The sequence below is a fragment of the Struthio camelus genome, chromosome 11 (assembly GCF_040807025.1).
Source record: "Struthio camelus isolate bStrCam1 chromosome 11, bStrCam1.hap1, whole genome shotgun sequence".
Lineage (NCBI taxonomy): Eukaryota > Metazoa > Chordata > Aves > Struthioniformes > Struthionidae > Struthio > Struthio camelus.
Window position 1 is genome coordinate 1,824,346 of NC_090952.1, and position 19,165 is coordinate 1,843,510.

Consider the following 19,165-nt stretch of genomic DNA (forward strand, 5'->3'; position numbering starts at 1 on the left):
GAAGGCTCTGCAGCCTGTACTGAGCAGTGATGGAGCCCATTAGGCAAAGCGGAGAGGTATCCTGGGAGACTTTAAACTGCAGCCTCATTGAAAATGCCTTGGTCCCTTCCCGGTGTAGAAGCAACATGGAGTGCCTGGCTCCCCAGCCCTTTCCTAAGCTTTTGGTGCAGGTAGGAGGAGACCAAAGGCTAGAGCAAGAAGTATTAGCACAGTTTATTGGAGTCAAGCACAAAGGAACAAATTCAGTGCCCACACATGGATGCTCTAGAGCAGGAGCTGAAAATGTGCCAGGGCAGCAGTGAGAGCCTGGCCTTGGCAAAGTAACTCCTGGGAAGAGCTGTGGGTACCACAGTACCCCAAGACAGGGATTAGCTTGTTTATTTGCTATGGGCCCAGTACCCAATCCTGTCCTGAAGAATGGGGAGTCTTTCTGACCTGGCCTGTGCTTTGGCTACTGCCTGGCTCACGTTCCTCAGCAGGAGGCTCTGCAGGGCCCTGATGCCCCAGCTGGTGCATAGGTAGGGATCTGGTCCCTCTGGAAGGGGCTGCCCTGCTAGCTTGTGCTGTGGTGTTGCAGTGCTAGCTGGCAAGCCCAGTGCAGAAGCAATGGTGACAGCAACCTTAACCTGCTTCCAAGCTAATCCACTGCTGGGGCAGCAGTCTTGGGGGAAGTAGAGCATTTGGCACCGGCTTGGCCTCAGGATTTCACCTTTGTAGTCCCAGGCAGGCTGCAAGCCTTTGGGGCTAGGGTGTTTGACTTAGGTGCTGGGGACCTTGCTCGCGTAAAGCTGAGGGAGCTGGAGCTGAGGACTCTGGAGCTGAGGGTGTGGGCTCCTGCACTGGCTCAGCCCACATTTCTTCTCCCCAGCTTGCCTTGTCCTCTGGGGCCACTGAAGCAGCTTAGCCCTTACGGGGCTGTTTCAAGGCTGGGCTGAACCTCACCTCCCCATGACCCAAGCTTTGCAGGAAAGCTTTTTTGTGCCCTCCCTGTCTGCTTTGGTTGAGCCTCAGCTATGTGAGGAAGATGCTGGAGGGAGGCAGCACAGCTGCCCTCTCTGGCTGCGAGTGCCTGGCTCAGTGGGACTGCTGTGCCTCTGCTCTCTTGCATGCTTTCTGCTTGGTGCTGGGCACTGCTCTGTCAGTGCCTGCTGTAGACCTTCCTGTCTTTGCTGGATCCTGCATGCTTGTGTTTACTCAGCCTGGGAGAACTCTTAAACTATGGGCAAAATGGGATAAAGCCCTAAGAGGCAATACAGCCTTGGCTGGCAAGCCTGCAGCGGCTTTGCCTGCAATCTCTGTTGGACTCTGGAGTGCTTGGAGCACCTCTTTTATGAGGCAGTGCAGGGCCGCGGGGACAAGGCAGCAGGGCGTAAAATACCCTTGGGCAGCGAATGTGCAGCCTCGGGAGGCTGAGGGCTGACTCGCTGCAGCCTTGCGGTGCCCGCACACAGAGCAGGGCTGTGAGCTGGATGCTGCCCTGCTCTTTGGAGTGACAGCTCCAGGCGATGGGGAACCTGTCGCTGGGGCTTGCGTGCTCTCCTGCAAGGCTCCCATGGGCTGTGGGGAGCAGTTGCCTCCAGTCTGGTCCTGCTGCCAGGCTAGAGCCTGAGCAGAAAGCGGCTGTGGGATCTCCCCATCAGTGGGGCAGGCCCGGGAGTGGGCAGTCCGGGAAGACAGGGAGGGCTCAGGAGGACTCTGTCAGGGAGAGAGCCTGCAGCTGCCCCTCAGGGCCCGTCAATTCTGCCTCATCCCGGCTGCCATCCAGTGTTTCTGAGCCTTCGAAGCAGCCTGAGTCCCGGGGAATGTCCCCTTTGGGTTCTATGGGGGAAGGCTGGGCCTCAGAGCTGTCCCCTTCCTCTGTCTCGCTCGCTGCTGGGAGAGACAAGCCAAAGTTAGTGGGCAGCAGATCCCTGCTCAGGGAGAGGCAAGGCTGCCAGGCAGGCTTGGCCCCGGGGGCAGGGGCTGATGTGGGGCTTCTCCCCTGGCCTGCTTGGCCTATCCCTTACTGTCATAATCCAGGAGCAGCTCAGCAGCTGTGAGCAGCTTGGCGCGGTGCTGGGGGTCTGTGATGTTCAGCTCATTGAGGTGGGTCTCCCGCAGCTCCTTGAAGTCCTCCAGGGTCTGGTAGCCATTCAGGAGTAAGGTGGAGGTGTGCTCCTGGGGCAAGAGGGCAGCGTGCTTTGTGCAGGGAGGTGAAGCGAGTGCAACACAGCTCTGCGGGCTCCCCCTGCTTGGCTGTTGATGCTAATCCATGACCTAGGCTTCTGCCTTGGCCTGCTCTGCAGTGAGCATTGGTTGCAAGAGCCCTGCGTGTCCCCTGTGCAGCAGTACTTGGGCATAAGGTGTAGGGGCCCAGAGGGACAGGGTGTAAGAGGGTGGGTGAAAGGGTGCTGGGAAGCAGAACAGAGCTTCCCTGTCTCCTTCCTGTGCTGCTTTGCTCTCCTCCCTGTGATCATGTCCTCTCCCTGCTTCCCCTTCTCTCTTGCTGCCCATATGCTCTTGGCTGGCTGTGCGGTCCTGCTGCTGTCCTGGGAGCCTCCTCCAGCCAGTCAGGCTTGTGTCCGCGTGCCCCTGTCCCCCTGCACTGTGGCCTACGCTAGACCTCACCTGCAGGTTGATACGCTCCAGCAGCTCGTGGAGGGTCTTGGGCTTGGGCCGCTTGCTCTTGCTGTGGCCTCGGCTCTTGCGGGCAGGGGTTGTCTCCTCAGGGATGACATCCACATAGATGAACTTGAAGGAGCCCACCTTGTTGTTGAGCAGCCCAGTCCAGGTGCCCACAGGTGGCTTCTCGATGATGCCGATGATGTCCCCTTTCTGTGCCAAGGAGATGGGCTGAGGGCGTGGGGATGGCTGGGAGAGCCACCACCATGTCTGGCACCCTTGGAGGAGGTCCCCAGCCACCCTCGTACCCACAGCTAACTGGCTGGCACCAGGCGTGAGCCCCATCCCTTGCCCTCTTCCCCAGCTTGCCCCATCCCCGGGCTGGCCGCTGGGTCACTCACCTGCAGCTTCAGTGAGTCCTTGTCATAGGGGCTGGGTGTGAAGTCCGTGTGGACACGGGCCCTGCCGCAGAAGGGGCCAGTGTAGGCTGGGCCGCTCTCCAGCTGCAGGCTGTCGCGGTTGTTGCCTGCGGGGCTGGGGCTGGGGCTGGGGCTGGGGCTGGACACTTCGCTGCCTGTAGAGGGGAGAGGGGACCATCAGGGCAGGCCAGACCCCAGGGCAAAGGGCCAGGGTTCCACCTGGGGCTGCACTCACCACTGGACAGCTGGCGGCCAATGGATGGGTGCCCATCTTCCTCCATCTCCATGTAGGAGAGGGGCACCTTCTCTTGGCTTGGCTCCTCCATGCTGCTGGCTGGGGACAGGGAGGACAGAGACCCCTCCTCCTCCACGTCTCCCTACCAGCGGGAACAGGGTTAGTGCTGGGGCAGGGTCTGTGGGAGTGGGGGCTGCCGCTCTGCTTTTCTGGCTGCCCAGGCACCTGGCTCACCTTCCCCTCAGCCAGCGCTTTCTGGGCCATCCTGCCCATCTTCCTGTTCATGGTGCGGGAGATGACGGCTCTCCACTTCTTGCCCAGCTTCATCCCACTGCTCCGTGCTGCATCGTTGGGGCCAACGCTGCCGGGCTCATCCTCAGGGATCTGGGAGGGGGGATGGAGAGCAGAGCCAGACCCCCAGTTACCTATGGCCTGGGCTGCAGTGGGAGCCCTCTGGGACCAGTGGATTCCCACGGCAGCACCCGGGGGACCAGCCACTCAGTGAACAGCTACTGGGGGGCCCCATGGGTGTGGGATACCCATTGGAAAGGGATCTCCATAGGATCAGGATGCCCCATGGGATCCCCATGGGAGAGGCATGCAGCAGGTCCCAGGAAGGGGAGGTGCTGCTGCGCGCAAGGACAAGCACTCACGTTCTCATCCAGATTGAACTCCTTCTCTGTCACAACGGGGGAGTTGACTTTGGCCTTGGCAAAGTCCTTGAAGCTGCTGGAGCGCTGGAGGGAGAGCTGGGGGGAGGCAGAGAGGTGTGAGGGCTTCTCCACAGTGCTGTGCATGGCTCCCACCCACCTGCCTTGGTGCTGGGCATCTCAACAAGCCAAAACAGCCATGGGAGCGATAGCAGTGTTCAAAGAGGTTTTGGCTGGCGCATCCTCCCCAGTCTCTGCATCATGCTGACACCCAAGAGCCACAGCATGTTGTGGGCACCTCGGGGTCTAGACATGCCCCAGGAGCCCAGAGGGATGCAGAAACCCAGTGTCACTCATAGTGCATGTGCAGCTGCTTGCTGGAGCACTCTTGGAGCAGGGGCTGCATGGCATGGTGCTGACTGGTGCTGCCCCAGCTGCTCACTGCAGCGGAGAGCCGGGCTGGTAGCATCCTGCCGCACGTGCCTGCAGGGCTGCATTAAACACCTCTCCTGCTGACTCGCATCAGGGTGCGCCCCTTGGGGCTCTGCCGGTTCCTCTAATATCGCTACCAGGGGATTGCTCAGGCACGGAGCCTGCAGAGGGTCCTGAGGCCACAGGGTCAGGTTCTGTGGACTCCAGGCATGGCAGGGGATTGAGTCCCTCCTGCCAACATCGCTGTCCCCTGCTTCCCTAGGCTGGGAGAAAGCCCACTGCAAGCTCTGCTTCCTGCTGTGGACATCGGTCCGTCAGATCAATCATCGTCCAAAGCCAAAAACGTCTGCCAGGCTTAGCACTGGGAACTGCTGCTCCTCGCAAGGGACTGCTGGGCTAGAAGTGCATTTTGCAGGTCCCAAATTGTCTCTAATGTTGGTGTTTGTGTGGCAGAGTCCCTGCCACACAAACACCACTCATCCAGCTGTGGATGCGTCAGCATGGAGACTGGTCGGGGCAGCTAGGGTGCAGTGTTGTGCTGACACACATCTGTTGCGACATGTGTGCTGGGCATTTGCCAGGAAAATGACAGGGCTCCAATGTGCAGCTGCTCTGCTCAGCACCCAAACGCAGGCTGGTCCTGCTGACTCGCCTCTGCCGAGACTCTTCACTCAGCTGGGGATTTTGGGAGCAAGAGCTGGAAGTGGAGTGGGACTGTCCTGGTGCTCCTGGTGATGCAGGGAGGCCTCATGGGCCGCCCCGAGGGAAGGCACTGGTATGTGGAGGGTCCCACTGCTGTGAGGAGTGTGCCATGGGTTGGTCCTCCCATCCAGCTAAGGCTGTTTGCGACTGCTAAGAACACGTAAGCTGCCGTGCGGGCGTAGTGTGAGCGAGAAGGACCCACTCACTGTTCCCCTGCGTTTCAGCTGCAGGCCTGGGCTGGGATCCACGTTTTCTCCCTGCGATCCTCATCCCTCAGCCTGGATGGTGCCTCCCATGCTGTCATCTCAGTAAATTTGCTCCTAATTTTGTGGTGAAGCCACTGAAGAAAATTGCAAATGTCGGTCCTAGTGCAGTCCTTGGGACTCCATTGCTACCTCTTCCAACCGTCCTGTTACCCAGCTGCCTGCCTCCGGCTTAGTGCCCTCCTTGGCTTAACTTGGACTTTCCCACATGGAGCTTGGCTGAGGGAAGGGTTTCCCCATGCCGGGAACACCTTCGGTGGCAGCCGGACAGCTGGGGACCCCGCACAGCATGCTTTTGCCTTGTCTCTGCATGCTTTCCTTAACATGTACTGACCTCTTGGGTTCGTGTTTGCTGCCCAGTCTCGATGTGGTCATCGAAGCATCACTATGTTGGCTGGGGCTCTTGCTTTTTGCTCTCTGGCTTACGCCAGGCCCCTTGGTCCCTGGCCCCAGCCTTGCTGTGGGAGCAAGTTCGTGTGCCCGGAGCTCAGCGTGCTCGGCTCCTGGCTCCCCCACGCTCTCAGAGCGCACGCGGAGTCTCTTGGTTTTGCTTTTACCACAAACGCAGCAATTTCCTTTCACAAGTTGCTCTACCCCTCCTCCACAGGCTCCCGCTTGAGCGGGAGGCGAGTGGGGCCCTTCCCTGCCTCCTGTGATGGCTGGCCCTCTTTGGACATGGCCCCACGGCTTCCTGTCCTTGTTCTCCTTTTTGTTGGCTTGACCGAGCATCTTTTACTATTTATTTCTGTAACTTCTTTGGAGGCTTGGGTGGGAGAAACCTGGCTTCATCCCTGGCCTGGCTTTACTCAGCAGGAACATCGCCAGTCTTCGTGTGTTTGGTTAGAGGAAATGTTGGCGGGGCCTCCGCTTGCGCGCCAAGGCTCCTGAGCCCACCAGACCCAGGCAGTTTGAACCCTTCGTGTCTCCATTGGCCCCTCCTATGGTGGCCCCAGCTGTCAGTGGGCTGCATGCTGTGGCATGTGCTCCTGGTGCCCAGCCTGCTCTGCTGCTCTCCACATTGCAGCTGGTTTCCTACCTAGCCACACTGCCTCTAGTGCTTGCTCTCCTCTGGCCAGATCTAAGAGTGAGCGGGCAAACACCTTGGCTGGCTCCTTCTGACCCACTTCAGTCTCCCAGCATTTTTGTGCGTGGACAGGTTACACAAGCAAAATAACATCTGTCTGAGGCTGCAGGCAGCCACCAAAGTGTGCCTGGGAACACTCAGGCAGAGTGCACCCCGGGTTTCTCATCGCGTACTCATCCAGCACCCTTTCACAGCTGAGACTTTCTGCCTGGCCACCCCATGGCTGAGCTTGTAGAAAATTTGCAAGGAGATCTGCCTGTGCCCCATGGCTAGAAGGAGCTGATGGTGCAAGAAGAGCCATTTAACACACAGCACTAAGCAAATCAGGAGGGTTTTAGGGAATGCGGCGGTGTGTGGCTGCACAGCCGGCAGCCCCACAGGGGCCTCTGCTCGGCCTGCTGCTGTGTAGGAAGCAGAGCAGGCAGGAGCGGGGCTGGGTGTGGGGCCCGGGGCTGCCAGGCCCTGCTGGCAAGCGCTGCAGCAAGCCCCAAGCAGGAGCAAGAGGGAAGTGAGAGCAGAGGGTGCGGCTGGGCAAGGGGAGGGGATGCCCGGCTGGGCCTGCTCCCGTGGGCTGGGGCTCTCCAGGTCACCACGAACATGGGGTTGTTTTATCCAGATTTCCCCTGAGGGCTGGGGAACTTCTCTGCCAGGGTGGGAGCTGAGAGGACACGTGTCACTGCAGGGACTTCTGCCTGGTGTAGGACAGGATGGGGCCCTGCACAGGTGTCTGCACGGCCCTGAGCCCTCTGCTTCCCTTGGCAGCTCTCCACTGCCAAAACTGGACCGCTAGTGCCTGGGGTGGGCCAAAGCGACTTCTTGTCCGGGACGCTGCCGCGAGGCAGAAGTGACAATGGACTTGATGTGTTTCTCGTTGGCAGCTCTGAGCAACCCCCCCCCCGAACCAGCTGGGAACTTGGTGCTTTCCACATCTTGCCCCAAGCTGCCTGCAGACTCAGGCAGACTCAGGCTATGCTCAGGGTGACACACCCTGCCTTGGCCAGTTTGAAAGCCTGTCCCTGCAGGGCTATGCCTGCCCAGCAGTGATTGCCACCCTCCTTTCCTGTAGGGCTCAAGCCAGCCTGAGTTCAAGCCTGAGGGAAGCGTTTTGGCTACCAGATGGGAGACAGGAAAACTTGGCACGCTCACAGCGCTGGGGGGAGGCAGCCTCTGCAGGCCGGTGTGGATGGCAAGGGGTGGCTTGTGGCCCTTTCCATGCCCAGGCAGTCTCCAGGGCAGCGAGGCTGGTGGGGACAGCGGTGGCTGCTCCCAGTGCTCGGCAGAGCGGTGCTGGTGAGCGCTGCCAGAGGAAGTGGCTGGCACACGTGACAGGGCTGCAGCCTCACGCTGCCACGACCGCAAACACCTTGATGTAAGTGCTGCAAGGGCTGGGCTGGGAGCTGTGCATCCGGCAGCCTGCGCGCATGCCGTGGTGGCCCCCGCGCAAGCCTCCCCACCACCTCCCCAGCAGGAAGCAGCAGGTGGCCACCCACAGCTTGGGGAACTCGCGGGGAGGGGGAGCCGGCCCCGCTGCCCCTGCGCAGAGCCCCGCTGGCCCCGCAGCCTCCCTGGCCTGGACCCGCGCTAGCCCTGGGGTCTGTGCAGCCTGGCCGCAGCACGGCTGTGGCCATCTCTGCTGCCTGCAGCACCCAAGGCTGTGCTCCTGCCCTCTTGGCTCTGTCCCAAGAGCCGGGAGCAGGCAGGGATGCCAGTTCCATGCTGCGCATCCCTCTGGGGCCTGGGTACCACTAGCCAGGGCTGGAGCAGGATGCAGGGCAGCCTGGGGACGGTGCTTGCTGGCCAGGACCGAGCTCCGGCAAGGCCACAGTGGCCCACGATGGCAGGAGCTGATTGTGCTGGCCCCCCCAGGATGCACAGAGCTCTGCCCCAGGGATGTCTGAGCCACCCGGACATGCTAGCCCTGTCCTCCAGCACTCGCAGCCCCAGGGCCCTGCTGGTGGAGGGGTGGGTGGTCTGGGCTTGGTGGATGCTGGGCATGCAGGGACACCCACGGGTGCTAAGGGCTGCAAGTGTCCCACTGGCGCTTACCTTCTTGTGGCCCGGCTCCTTGTCACTGGCGTTGGAGGGCTTGCGGCGCAGCATGGTGCTTGGGCCTAGGGGTGATGGCAGAGCGCTCGGAGCAGCGCCAGGCACGGCACGTACCGAACGCGCCGGCACAGAAGCCAGGAAGCAGACAGGAAGCCTGGCGGTCACATGAGAGGTGCTTGCAGCAGCTCGGCCTCAGGGAGGCTGCCTGGCTGCGCTGGTTGGGGCAGGAGGAAGGAAACCCTCCTCGAAGCTCCCTCCCTGCCCAGGGCCCCTCTCGGGTACGGGGGGGTGCCCACCTTGCACCTTGGCGCCGCCGGGGCCCAAGGTGCAAAGGGAGTCCCTCAGCGACGCTGCTACAGGCACCATCTTCCCCCACACGAAGGCCAAGAATTCCTGTCCCGTTCGCCATGTCCCCTCCTTGCGCCCAATTGTCCCTGGCAGCACTCAGTGCCCAGGCTCTTTCCGCCTGCTGCTGTAGGATACTTGTGTCGTGATGTCCTCTGCACCCATGGGAGCCTCTGCCTGTCCCCAGGTCCTCCCTGGGCCATGGCTGGGGCGCAAGCGCTGGTGGGGGAATGTGCACAGCAGAACTCAGCCCCCCCAGCACCTGCCAGGCAACCAGGCAGCTGCCCTGGTCCAAGTGACTCCCCTGCACCATTTACTCAGGTTCCCCCATCTTTCCTCAGAGCAACTTAAATCTACTCTTAATAGGCCTCGTCTCTGCTCAGGGCAAGGCAGGTAGTGCAGGCAGGGTCACACCCGTGGGTCTGGGGCCACAGATGTGCGCCCTCCCAGCTCCGCACGCCACGAGCAGGGTGGTAGCGCACAGGGCTGCCACAGTGCATCACACTGACGTGCGCACGCCCGCCGGCATTGCACATGTTTAATCACATGCAAGAAAAAAACACAGGGAAGTGCGTGATGGGGAGAAGAAGTTGCCCTGGCAAGGAGGAGGTGCGTTGCGGGGCGTGGGGTCAGGCCGGCAGCTCGGTGAGCAGTGTGGAGAGGAGGGCGGTGATGGCCAGCGTGCACAGGGTGGCGGTGGTGGTGCCGGCACTGCCCTGCAGGAAGGGTTCTGTGTTCCTCTGCAGCCAGCGGTACTCCTCCTCCAGCTGCTGGCTCTGCAGCTCTGGCCCCACGCGCTCCCGGATGGTCTTGTAGAAGGCGTTCAGGTATTGGATCTGCAACCAGGTGCTGAGTGGCGCTGCGAGGAGGCAGCCCTGGCTGCCTGCCCCATCGAACCACTCCAGCCCTCTCTAGCCGTCCCAGCCACGGAGGGTGTTTGCATGCCCTGGCACGGTCCAGCTCCATTCGCCCACTCTATCAGCCCACCCATCACACACCAGTGCACCCGTCCCAGCCCTGTTCGCTTGCCCCAGCCCTATCTGCAGGTCCCATTTGCCCACTCTGTCTGCCCAGCCTGGCCCCATGTGCCCATCCCATTCACCCGCTCAGAGCACCCAGTACCTGCTTTTGCGACAGGAGGCTGACATCGATGAGATTTCGGTCATAGGGCACCAGGGACACCACCTCAAAGGTCAGAAATGGCTTCTCCCCAGTCTGGTGCTGCTGAAGAAAAGCTATGAGGTGTGTGCCCCAGACATGCCCTGGGAGAGGCCCCTTGTCCCCAGCCTGGCACCGAGAGAGGTACCCAGAGCCCCAGCCGAGGGCTGCAGGGCTACTGTGGTGTGGCCAGCCGACAGCCCTTGTCCCAGTCCTGGGGGCATGAGGAGGAACTAAGCCCAACCTTCCACACCATGTCCCCGGGCACTGTGCCACTCCCTGACCCTGTGCTACCTCTGCACTGTGCCACCTTAGCATCATGCCACCTTAGCACCATGCCACCCCAGCACTGTGTCACCCCAACTCTGTGCCACCCCAACGCTGTGCCACCCTGACACTGTGCCACGCTGACCCTATGTCACTCTGTCCAGGTGCCATGGGCACCGCAGGCCTTCCTCCTGCCCGGCCTCGTGCTTGCTGCTGTCCTTAGCATGTGCCTCCATGCCCCTTTCTGAGCACCCCCAGCCCTTCTCTGTGCCTCTGTGGAGCCCCTGAGAAAAGAGGGGGACCTGATCCCTTTCCCTGCCTGTGCCAGGCCCCCCAGCCACATCCAGACATGGAGGTGCCCTTGTCCCTCAGGGCCCTGGACCACAGCTGCTCTGGGAGCCCCCTGTGGTGGGCAGGACCTTGGCACCAAGGGCCAGCGGGTCCCTGCGGCTTGGGGCAGGGCAGCCTACCCTCAGCTCCCTGCCTATCCATGACGCCAGGCTCTGCAGATGCCCCAGTCTTGCAGCCTGTCTCACCTCCGAGCTCCCGCTGGAAGGAGTTCTGGAGCAAGAGGCAGCCCCAGGCTCCTTGGGCATTTGGTGTGAGGAGGAACGTTACCTCAGTCTGTGCCTCGACCACAAGGGCAATATCCTCGATGCGGATTCCAAACTCGCCATCCCGGTAGTATCCAGGCTCTGGGGGTCAGGAAAGGTGCCCAGCAAGTCTTGAGCCTCAGCAGCTCACCCAGCCCCAGAAAGGCCCAGAATGGAGCAGCAAGCCAAGGCCCCTCCTCCCCTTGCCTAATCCCATGGCTCCAAGGCCGCCCCCAAGAACCCAAAGTGCTGGCAGGACCCATGGGGTGTGCAGGTGTACATACCAATGGATGTAAACATGCCCTTTGTCAGTGGTATGTTGTTGGTCTGGAAGCCCACGGGCCCTGTGGAGGAAGTGTGGTGGGTTATGGCTCCTGGGGACGACATGCACCAAGGGGCCAGGCAGGGAAGGGTCATGCTGCGAAACAGCTGCTGTGGGGGCAGCGTTCCTGCCAAGAACTGCATCACCCAGAGCCGTGCAACCTGGGGGTTGTTCACCCACAGCAAGAGGGACTTAGCTGGGCTCTGATGGGCTCCGCATGACCCACCACCATCCCTGTCCCTCCCAGCAGGGCCACGTCCCTGATGCTGCACCTGGTGGGACTCAGGGTGCAGCATGTCCCCACATACCCCCGCAGCACCTACACTCATGGACTGAGAGGAAGTTGCCAATGCCATGGCCAGTCCCGTGGCCATAGTTGAGTCCGACTTCCCAGAGTGCCCGGCGGGCAAAGGACTCCACTGTTCTCCCTGAAGGGGACGACAGTGCGGGATGGGGATTGAGAGAGCTGGTGAGGGCATCCGCCTGCCCTACTCTCCCCACCATCCATGCAGGCCTGGGCCACCCCAGACCACCCCATGCCTGGCACAGCACCCACCTGCTGTGTTGGGGGGGAAGATGAGGCAGGACAGGTCAATGTTGCCCATCAACACACGGGTGTAGGTCTCCTATGAGGGACATACGGGTGGCTTAGCATGGTATCCCCCAGTCACCCTCCCTGTGCGTCCAAACCTGGCCCCTGGTGACATCCCACAGCCCTGTGGCCAGGACCTCAGTGCTGGGCACTGCAGAGATGCCCGAGCAGCATGAGAAGGGCTGATACCTTCTGGAGTGGGGTTGGCACACCCCAGTGCATGGTCCGCGTGATGTCTGTCGTGCCATCCCTGAGGAGAGGGGAGTGAATGGGGGGGGCGACGTGGCCCCAGCATTGGCTCTGGCAGCCCCATCACCCACAGAGCTGGGCACAGCCTGCTGTCACCCTGCTGCCTGCCTTGTCAAGGGCACAGTGGGATGAAGGGGCAGTGCTGTCTCGGGAGAGCCAGAGAAGGATGGGAGAAAGTGCTACGCACAGGTATTGCCCTCCGGTGTCAGAAAGATACACTTCATCAACAGACAGCTTCCGGCTGCTCATGTTGGACGGGCTGCAAGGGAAGGAGGGTCACTGCAAGGGAGACCTCAGAGCCCACTCACAACCCCCATCCACCCACTCTCTGCCACTACTGCCATCCCTGGTGCCCTGGCCCTACCAGGGAGATGGGGCTGAGCCATACCTGTAGTGGGCAAGTGCTGCATTGAGGCCGCTGGCCGAGATGGATTCAAAGCTGGGCCCGCGGCTGTGCTTCTGGGCCCTGGAAGGCAGCAGGGAAGGATATGTGTGGGCACAGTGAGCCCCTCCAGAAAGGGCCTGGTATCCTGGCTCTGGGGGCAGCGGGTGCCGAGCAGCCAGGGGACCTCCTTGCCACAAGCAGGCTCCCAGGCCCCCTCACCAGGCATGGCACACGGGAAGACCAATGTTGCCCCAGGCATGGTGCGCTGAGGGCACCTGTCTACCCCAGGCACAGCACACTGAGGGGCTCCGGGTCTACCAGGCATGGCACACCAAGGAGGAAGCCAGCAGCCAGCGGTACTGACCAACGGAGCGCATCCACACGGCGAGCCCCCGAGAACTCATCCACCAGCCCTTGGGGGACCATCTTCTCCAGCCATAGCAGGTACTGGATGACAGCCACAGCATCCCGCACCTGCAGGCAGTCCAGGAGCATCAGAGGGAGTGAGCTGGCACCCCAGAGGGCCTCGAGGTGCCCTCCCTTCTGCTCCTGGCTGAGAGAATAGGGATAGCCCTTACATGAGCGGCCCGCAGTAACTCCTGCTCCTTGGCATTTTTCACAGCCTTGGCAAGCATAACCGGGGAATAGCGCTCCTCCAGGAGCTTCTCCTGCAAAGGCAGCCTCGAGATGGCATGACTGGGCATGGCCAGCCACCCCATCCACCCTGGTGACTGCTGTAGCACGTCCCGTGCCCCCACAGCTCTATGGCATGGGCTGACTCTGAGCGTTGGCACAACCCACGTCCCCAGCAGCAAGGCTCCACAGCCCAGGCCTTTCCAGGCCATTTGGCTTGGGCAGGTCTCTGTGGCATTCAGTGTGGCTGGGTCCTGGCAATGCCTTACCTGGGGGATGACGCCATAGAGGCCATAGGTGGTGTACTCGGTGCCGAGCCAGATGGTGACGTTGCCCTGGGCATAGTCGTGGACATGGGCACGCACCTGGCTGTACTCCTGCAGCTCCACGCACAGGGGCCCGGGGCAGCCTGCCTGCAGGGACTGCTGTGCCTCCGCTGTCAGGCGCGTCTCATCCACAAACAGGCTGGGGGCAGAATGTGTGGCTAGAGCAGGCACAATCATGGGGGCAGCCTGGCTCCTTTGGCCCCCAAGCCCAGACAGTGCATGGTGCACCAGCAGAGAGGAGGGTGCTGGGGACCGAGTGAAGGACTGCAGAGGGAATGCAAGGGTAGGAACTGGGTTGGACCCCTGGCTGAGTTGGGAGGGATGATGCTGGACCTGGGGAAGATGTGGGACTCAGATTGGGGGCACAGTGGGGCTGGGTGCCACAGGCATGGTGGGCTCTAGGGAAGGGAGCAGCTGGGTCCAGGGGTGTGTCTTAGGTGAGAGTCTCATGGGTACTGGCCCCAGCAGAGGGGGTTGGAAGAGGGGGGAAGAGGGATGTGGGCCAAACTGCCGGCCACACCATATCCCTGTGGGGAGATGCTGCCCACCTTATGCTGGTGCTGGTCAGCAGTGTGTAGGAGTAGAAGACAGGGTTGTAGGGGATGTCATCTCCACGGAGGTTAAAGAGCCCTGTTAGGAACTAGATATAAAAGCCTGCTCCCGCTGCCTGCCCCAGTGCAGCTAGGGCTCAGGTCAGACCCAGGACCCCTCCAGCACCGACCACTGTGCAGGGCAGGGCCCATAGGCAGTGTGGTGGCTCGGGACCCGCAGCCGAGATGGCTGCGCTGGCTGCTCACAGGCTATTTCCTCCAGCCCTGACAGCAGCACAGCTGTGGGGCTCCGGATGTGCTGCTCCATCTGCTGCCGGATCCCAGCCACCTTCTCCTGCCAGCTGCTCCCTGGGAGGAGGGTGAAAGGCCAGCTCAGCCTCGGGGTCCACTGAGGCCCCCTTGGGCTGGGGGCTGCTGCGGGTGCCAAGTGACAGCAAACGTCCACCCAGTGACCCTGGGGAAGAACGTGGCTATACCTGTGAACTCTGTCGGGAGGCTGTAGATCTTGCTGGAGGCTGGAGGGGGTCTCTGGTCACCCCACACTTGGTCCACGAGGTTGGTCTCGATGGGAAGCAGGGTCCTGCCAGAGCCATGGAGAACCTGGCTGTAGCTGCTCCAGGTATCTGAGGTGGGGAGCAGACAGTGGTTAGGGGCATCCGGCAAAGATCACCTCACCACCACCTGGGGACAGCTCACTGCACCCTGGGAGGAGGGTGCTGGGGCAGTAGGTGCTGCAGGCTGAGGACAGGGAGGGCATCATGCAGTGGGTGACCCTACCAATGGAGAAGAGGAAGGGGTCCAAGCTGACATTTCTCCCCGCAGGAACCGCCTCAAGGATCCATTGCCCAATGGACTCAATCCAGGCTGCAAGAGAGAACCACATGGCGCTGTGGGGCCTGAGGGGCTGTCCTGGGTCCCCCAGACCAGCCATGTCCCAACCCATGCTGGGCCCAGACAAGGAGGGGCCTGAGCATGATGAGACCCAGCTGGCTCCCCCGCTTGCCCCACACTGACTTGTCCTCTGCAGCTCCCAGTTGCAGTCCATCTGGCGCTCTGCCTGGGTCCAGTAGCGGCTGTCGGTCCACAGGGCAGCCTTGTCCAGCGTCACCACACCTGTGCCTGGGATGGGATCAGGCATCACTTCTCCCCCCCTGCCAGGCTGCTGGGCACTTGTGGGTGAGCGGGGATACCTGAGATCCCCAGCCTGACCTCCTGCACGGAGCAGGACCACTGCTGTGGCTGTGTCTAGCCTTGAAGACCCCAAGAATGGAGATCCCCAGCTCTCGGCCATTCTGAGGCTGGGAACAGGGCCACCCTGAGCAGGGAGCTGGATGGGAGAGGAACCCAGCGGTGAGGATGGTCGCACCTGCAGAGCCAGTGAAGCCGGTCACCCAGCCAAGGCGAGAATCCCGCTCCGCTATGTACTCGCTCTGGAGATGAGGACAGAGTTGTGAGAGGCAGCTGCAGGGCACCCACTGGCAAGCCAGCACCCCAGAGCACAGGCAGGGTGCTGCCTTACCATGTGGGCATCTGTGGCAGGCACAATGTAGGCGTCAACGCTGTGGGCCCGCATGGCGCCTCGCAGAGCAGCAAGTCGTGCTGTCGTCTCGGTGGCCGTGGGGGGCAGGTACTGGTGGCACAAAGAGACACGTGCTGCAGGGGGCCCGGACAGCGGCTTGTCCTAGCCGCAGACAGGGCCGTGGCCTGCCTCCCTCTATGTGAGGGCTCTGAGGGAGCGCGCCCCACGCTGGGCACTCTGGAGTGGCCCCAGGGGAGCTGTGAGGGGGTCATGAAGACCAGTGAAGCTGGGAGCAGCGGAGTGGCAACGAGGGCTGGGCGCCATGGCTGCTCACTGGTGGGTTCGTGGAGCAGTCCCTGATGTCAGTCCTGGCAGGGTTGGCCCGCTGCGGCTGTCCCACGGTGCAGCCTGGGGGCAAAAGGAAATCCTAGAGCCTCAGGCCACAGCCCCAGGCCCTGCCAGCCCCCTGCTCTGGCTTAGCTGCTGATCCAGTGTTGGGCAGCTGGTGACCCTGATCGCCAGCCCCAACTGCAAACTGAGTCCAGCTTTTACTTATTTTGTTAAAAATAGTGTTTCTAGCCTTGGTAACTGGGGGGGGGGGGTGGGGGGGAACCAACGACGTCACCTGGATCAAGTGGAAGTGAGCTTCTGGCAGGCGGTGGGTTTGCAGCATGCCTGAGACCAGCTCACGGCCAGATACCCGCGAGCCCCAGTGCGAGCCCCATGGGCACGGTGCCACTGCTGTGAAGCACAGCTCATCCCTGCAGTGCCTGGAAGTTGCTGCCCCTCCCTGCTTTGTACCAGCCCAGGAGCCAGCCCTGCACTGCTATGACCAGGATGGGGTAATGGGCAGCTGAGAATCAGCAGAGCATCACCGGTATTGGAGCCATGGAAGGAGCTGGCCCAAGCATGGGGGTCAGGGTCATCCTCTCATGGGACCGGGCCTCTCCCCAAAGCTGTTCTACATCTGATATGTTGGGCACCATGTTTCCCCAAACTCTCCATCATTGCTGGGGTCTCCAGGGAGTCTGGGGGATGGGAAATTGCTGCCAGCATGCTACAACCATGCTACAAAGGAGTGATCACATCTACCCAGAGCCTGTTAGCCAGGCAGGCAGTGCTGGGCTGGGAGACTAGTGGGAGAGGAGCCAGGGGCTGCTTCGATAGAGTTAATTGAAATAGGCATTGTGGAAACACTGTGACTTGGAAAGGTGACCCTAGGAGGGGGTTCAGGTCCTGGGATACTGGAGCCTGGCACTGGGTCAGCCACCATTTGCAAGGCCCCCAGGCCCTCAGCTCCTGGCCGTGCATCCTACTCCTGTCGCCAGTGGGATTGTGGGCCCTAGATGTACACTGGGCTGTGTGATCATGTGTGCAGGCACAGGCCTGGAGCAGGTCCTGAGAGGGCAGGGTGGCTCGGGTTGGGTGAATTGGAGTCTGGTACTGCCCCGATGGGATGGGAAGCACATGATGAGGACCTGTCATGGCAGCATTGAGGCTCGACCAGTGATGCTTGGTCACCCAAGCGCATTGCAGGTGCCATACTGGGTGGCAGGACCTGACCTGCCTCAGGCATGTGCCTTCCTCTTGCTCAGCTTTTCTCCCCATGGAGCTCTCCTGTTGGGCTTGGGTGGCAGCAGCAGCTAAAGACCCACTGCCAAATCTCCCATGTCCTAGGGGACATTTTTCTCCATCTCAGGAGAATGGCACCACTCTTGGGTCCATGCGGCAATGGGGAAATCTGTCACCATTAGCATGGCATGGCCTTGGACACCTGATATCTCCATGCCCTCTGAGAGCTGTTTCTTACAATCACCTCTCCAGAGCTTGTCCCTCAGGGATGTGGCCATCTCAGGCCAGGCAGGCAGGATTAGCCCCTCTCCAAGACTGGGATCCCCTGCCCTGGGACAGCAGGGATGGGGACAGAGCCATAGCACAAACCTTGCTCCCTAAGGGAAAAATCCACCCTTGCGGCACTTTCTTGGGCATGCAAAAGTTGTGATTTAAACTTGACCTGAAACACCCCCATATCCTCAGTGCTGGGACAACCTGGTCCCCAACCCCTCAACATGACACTTTCCCTGGCAAATGTGCTGTCTATGCTGTGGGACAGACCGTAACCTCAGCCCAGCCCCTCCGTATAAGGTGTCTCTGACTTACCTTGGAGCAGGAGCACCCAGGCTACAATCCACTGAGAGGAGTGCATGGCTCCTCCAGCTGTCTCAAGCCTCTCTGGCTGCCCTGAGCCTCCCTGGCCAGGATGGGGAGCAGAGGGAATGTTTCACTAGTGCCTTTGGTGATGGGTCCCTCCTCCTGCGCCTTTGCCCTGGGGGCAGAGGGGTGCTGGATGGGAGATTCATGACCCATAGCAGATTAGAGGGGTTGTTGTCCTATTCACTGAGCACTTCTCCTTGAAAGCAGATCCTGCCACTAGATAAAAGTAAACAGCGAAGTCAGCACAGAGTCCAAAGATCTTCCTGGAGCAGAGGTGGGGCTGTGCCAGCTCAGCCAGGCATGGTTCCACCACCTGGGGTTAAAATTAGGACAGATGGCGCTGCACCGTGCTCTGCTCCCCTGTGTCCCTTGGGAACGTCTCGTCTCCTCTCGCTGGAGCAGCAGAGGGGGTGGTGTGGGGAGCCACAGGGTGAGGAAACGCCCATGGGCAACAGTGATCCTGGGGCATGTGGGCCAGCAGATACTCCAAGCCAGCCCTCCTCTTTTTTGATGAAGTGGGGCATGGAGCTTCACAGAACAGCTGGGTGGGCATGGGCTCAGCTCCTGCTGCCCCAGCACCTCCTTATAGGAGCCCGAATGCACCCTGCAAGCTGGAGCTTGCAGAGGCCACATGTGAGGGGAAGGGGTGTTGCTGCGCCCCCAGGTTTGTCCATCACCTCCTTGGCATGCTGCTGCGGCAGGGCGTTGGGGCAGTGTGGAGCGGGATGAACGGACCTGCACCTGCTGACTTCCCTGATGCGGTTGAGGTGGAGCCCCAGGAGCTTCCTGGCTCCTGCCCAGGATGCTGGGCTGCCAGGTGCAATAATGAGATGAGGGCTGATAAGCAAGGTGTGCAGTCGCTGTTTCCACCCAAGAGATGGGCAGTGAAGGAGGCAGGATTGGTGCTGGGGCTGAAGCCCTGGCTCATTCCTCAGGGCTTGCCAGGAGGTGTTTGGAGGTCTCTCGCCTGCGCAGAGAGAGTCCAGACAGGGTGATGGCAAGGGGTGGCCGCAGGGCTTTCTGGGACATCACTGCCTGCCCAACATGGGTCATGCAAGGCTAATCAGAGCCGAGCTCTCCTGCATCCTCCCAGAGGTATCTTGCAGCTTGGGCCTGCCAGGGCGACAGAGATATGGACACCAGTTGCCCTCTGAGATGTCTCCAGCCCACAAGGCACCCACACACACAACTCCTGCAGGATGAAAGACAATTCCTCTGGGGCCAGCTGAGTCACAGGGCTGGCAGAAGCATAGCTCTTCCCACAGGGCTGCCGTCTGTCAGCTAACAGCCCCGGAGATGCAGGCACCAGTACCCAGGCACAGCCACCTTGCCAGTTGGCTCCCTGGGCGCATGGCCCTGGCAAGAGCGGCCAAGCCCACAGGCGTGCCAGGAGGCCCGCTGCTGCCCTAAGCAGCTTTGTTGACCCTAATCAATAGCAATTGCTAAATATTAAAGCCGGCACAGGAAGATAAATTGCCCTTCCCGCCTGTAGGTCACTAACAGCATATGCAAGACTGGGAGCTCACTGTCAGCAGGGACATGAGGGCAGACTTAGGGCCGCTGAAATACCTGCCTGGTC

At 61.2% G+C, this 19,165-nt stretch overlaps 2 protein-coding genes across 9 annotated transcripts; both read right to left on the reverse strand.

The window, feature by feature from the left end:
- Positions 1 to 198: 198 nt before the first annotated feature.
- SASH3 (SAM and SH3 domain containing 3) lies at positions 199 to 8,612 on the reverse strand. 2 transcript variants are annotated; one of them, XM_068956483.1, is made up of 8 exons: positions 8,433 to 8,612; positions 3,909 to 4,004; positions 3,490 to 3,639; positions 3,256 to 3,397; positions 3,003 to 3,175; positions 2,608 to 2,814; positions 2,007 to 2,157; positions 199 to 1,869 (listed from the first exon to the last, which is right to left on the reverse strand). In XM_068956483.1, exons 1-8 carry the CDS (start codon positions 8,484 to 8,486, stop codon positions 1,685 to 1,687), a joined length of 1,158 nt encoding a protein of 385 aa, XP_068812584.1. In that variant the 5' UTR covers positions 8,487 to 8,612; the 3' UTR covers positions 199 to 1,684. The 2 variants fall into 2 exon arrangements, with proteins under 2 accessions (XP_068812584.1, XP_068812583.1); XM_068956482.1 differs by having other exon boundaries at positions 199 to 1,872; positions 8,433 to 8,609.
- Positions 8,613 to 9,138: 526 nt separating this feature from the next.
- On the reverse strand, positions 9,139 to 17,709 carry XPNPEP2 (X-prolyl aminopeptidase 2). 7 transcript variants are annotated; one of them, XM_009673056.2, is made up of 21 exons: positions 17,533 to 17,709; positions 15,707 to 15,780; positions 15,373 to 15,483; positions 15,220 to 15,283; positions 14,868 to 14,972; positions 14,631 to 14,717; positions 14,330 to 14,476; positions 14,100 to 14,201; positions 13,851 to 13,932; positions 13,246 to 13,441; positions 12,922 to 13,011; positions 12,708 to 12,817; positions 12,347 to 12,424; positions 12,146 to 12,217; positions 11,899 to 11,959; positions 11,674 to 11,743; positions 11,441 to 11,545; positions 11,080 to 11,139; positions 10,821 to 10,897; positions 9,900 to 9,998; positions 9,139 to 9,613 (listed from the first exon to the last, which is right to left on the reverse strand). In XM_009673056.2, the coding sequence occupies exons 1-21, from the start codon at positions 17,576 to 17,578 to the stop codon at positions 9,407 to 9,409; spliced, it is 2,043 nt and encodes a 680-aa protein (XP_009671351.1). In that variant the 5' UTR covers positions 17,579 to 17,709; the 3' UTR covers positions 9,139 to 9,406. The 7 variants fall into 7 exon arrangements, with proteins under 7 accessions (XP_009671351.1, XP_009671350.1, XP_068812589.1 ...); XM_009673055.2 differs by having other exon boundaries at positions 9,151 to 9,613; positions 9,900 to 10,001; positions 17,533 to 17,700; XM_068956488.1 differs by lacking the exon at positions 11,441 to 11,545 and having other exon boundaries at positions 9,151 to 9,613; positions 17,533 to 17,704.
- Positions 17,710 to 19,165: the final 1,456 nt, after the last annotated feature.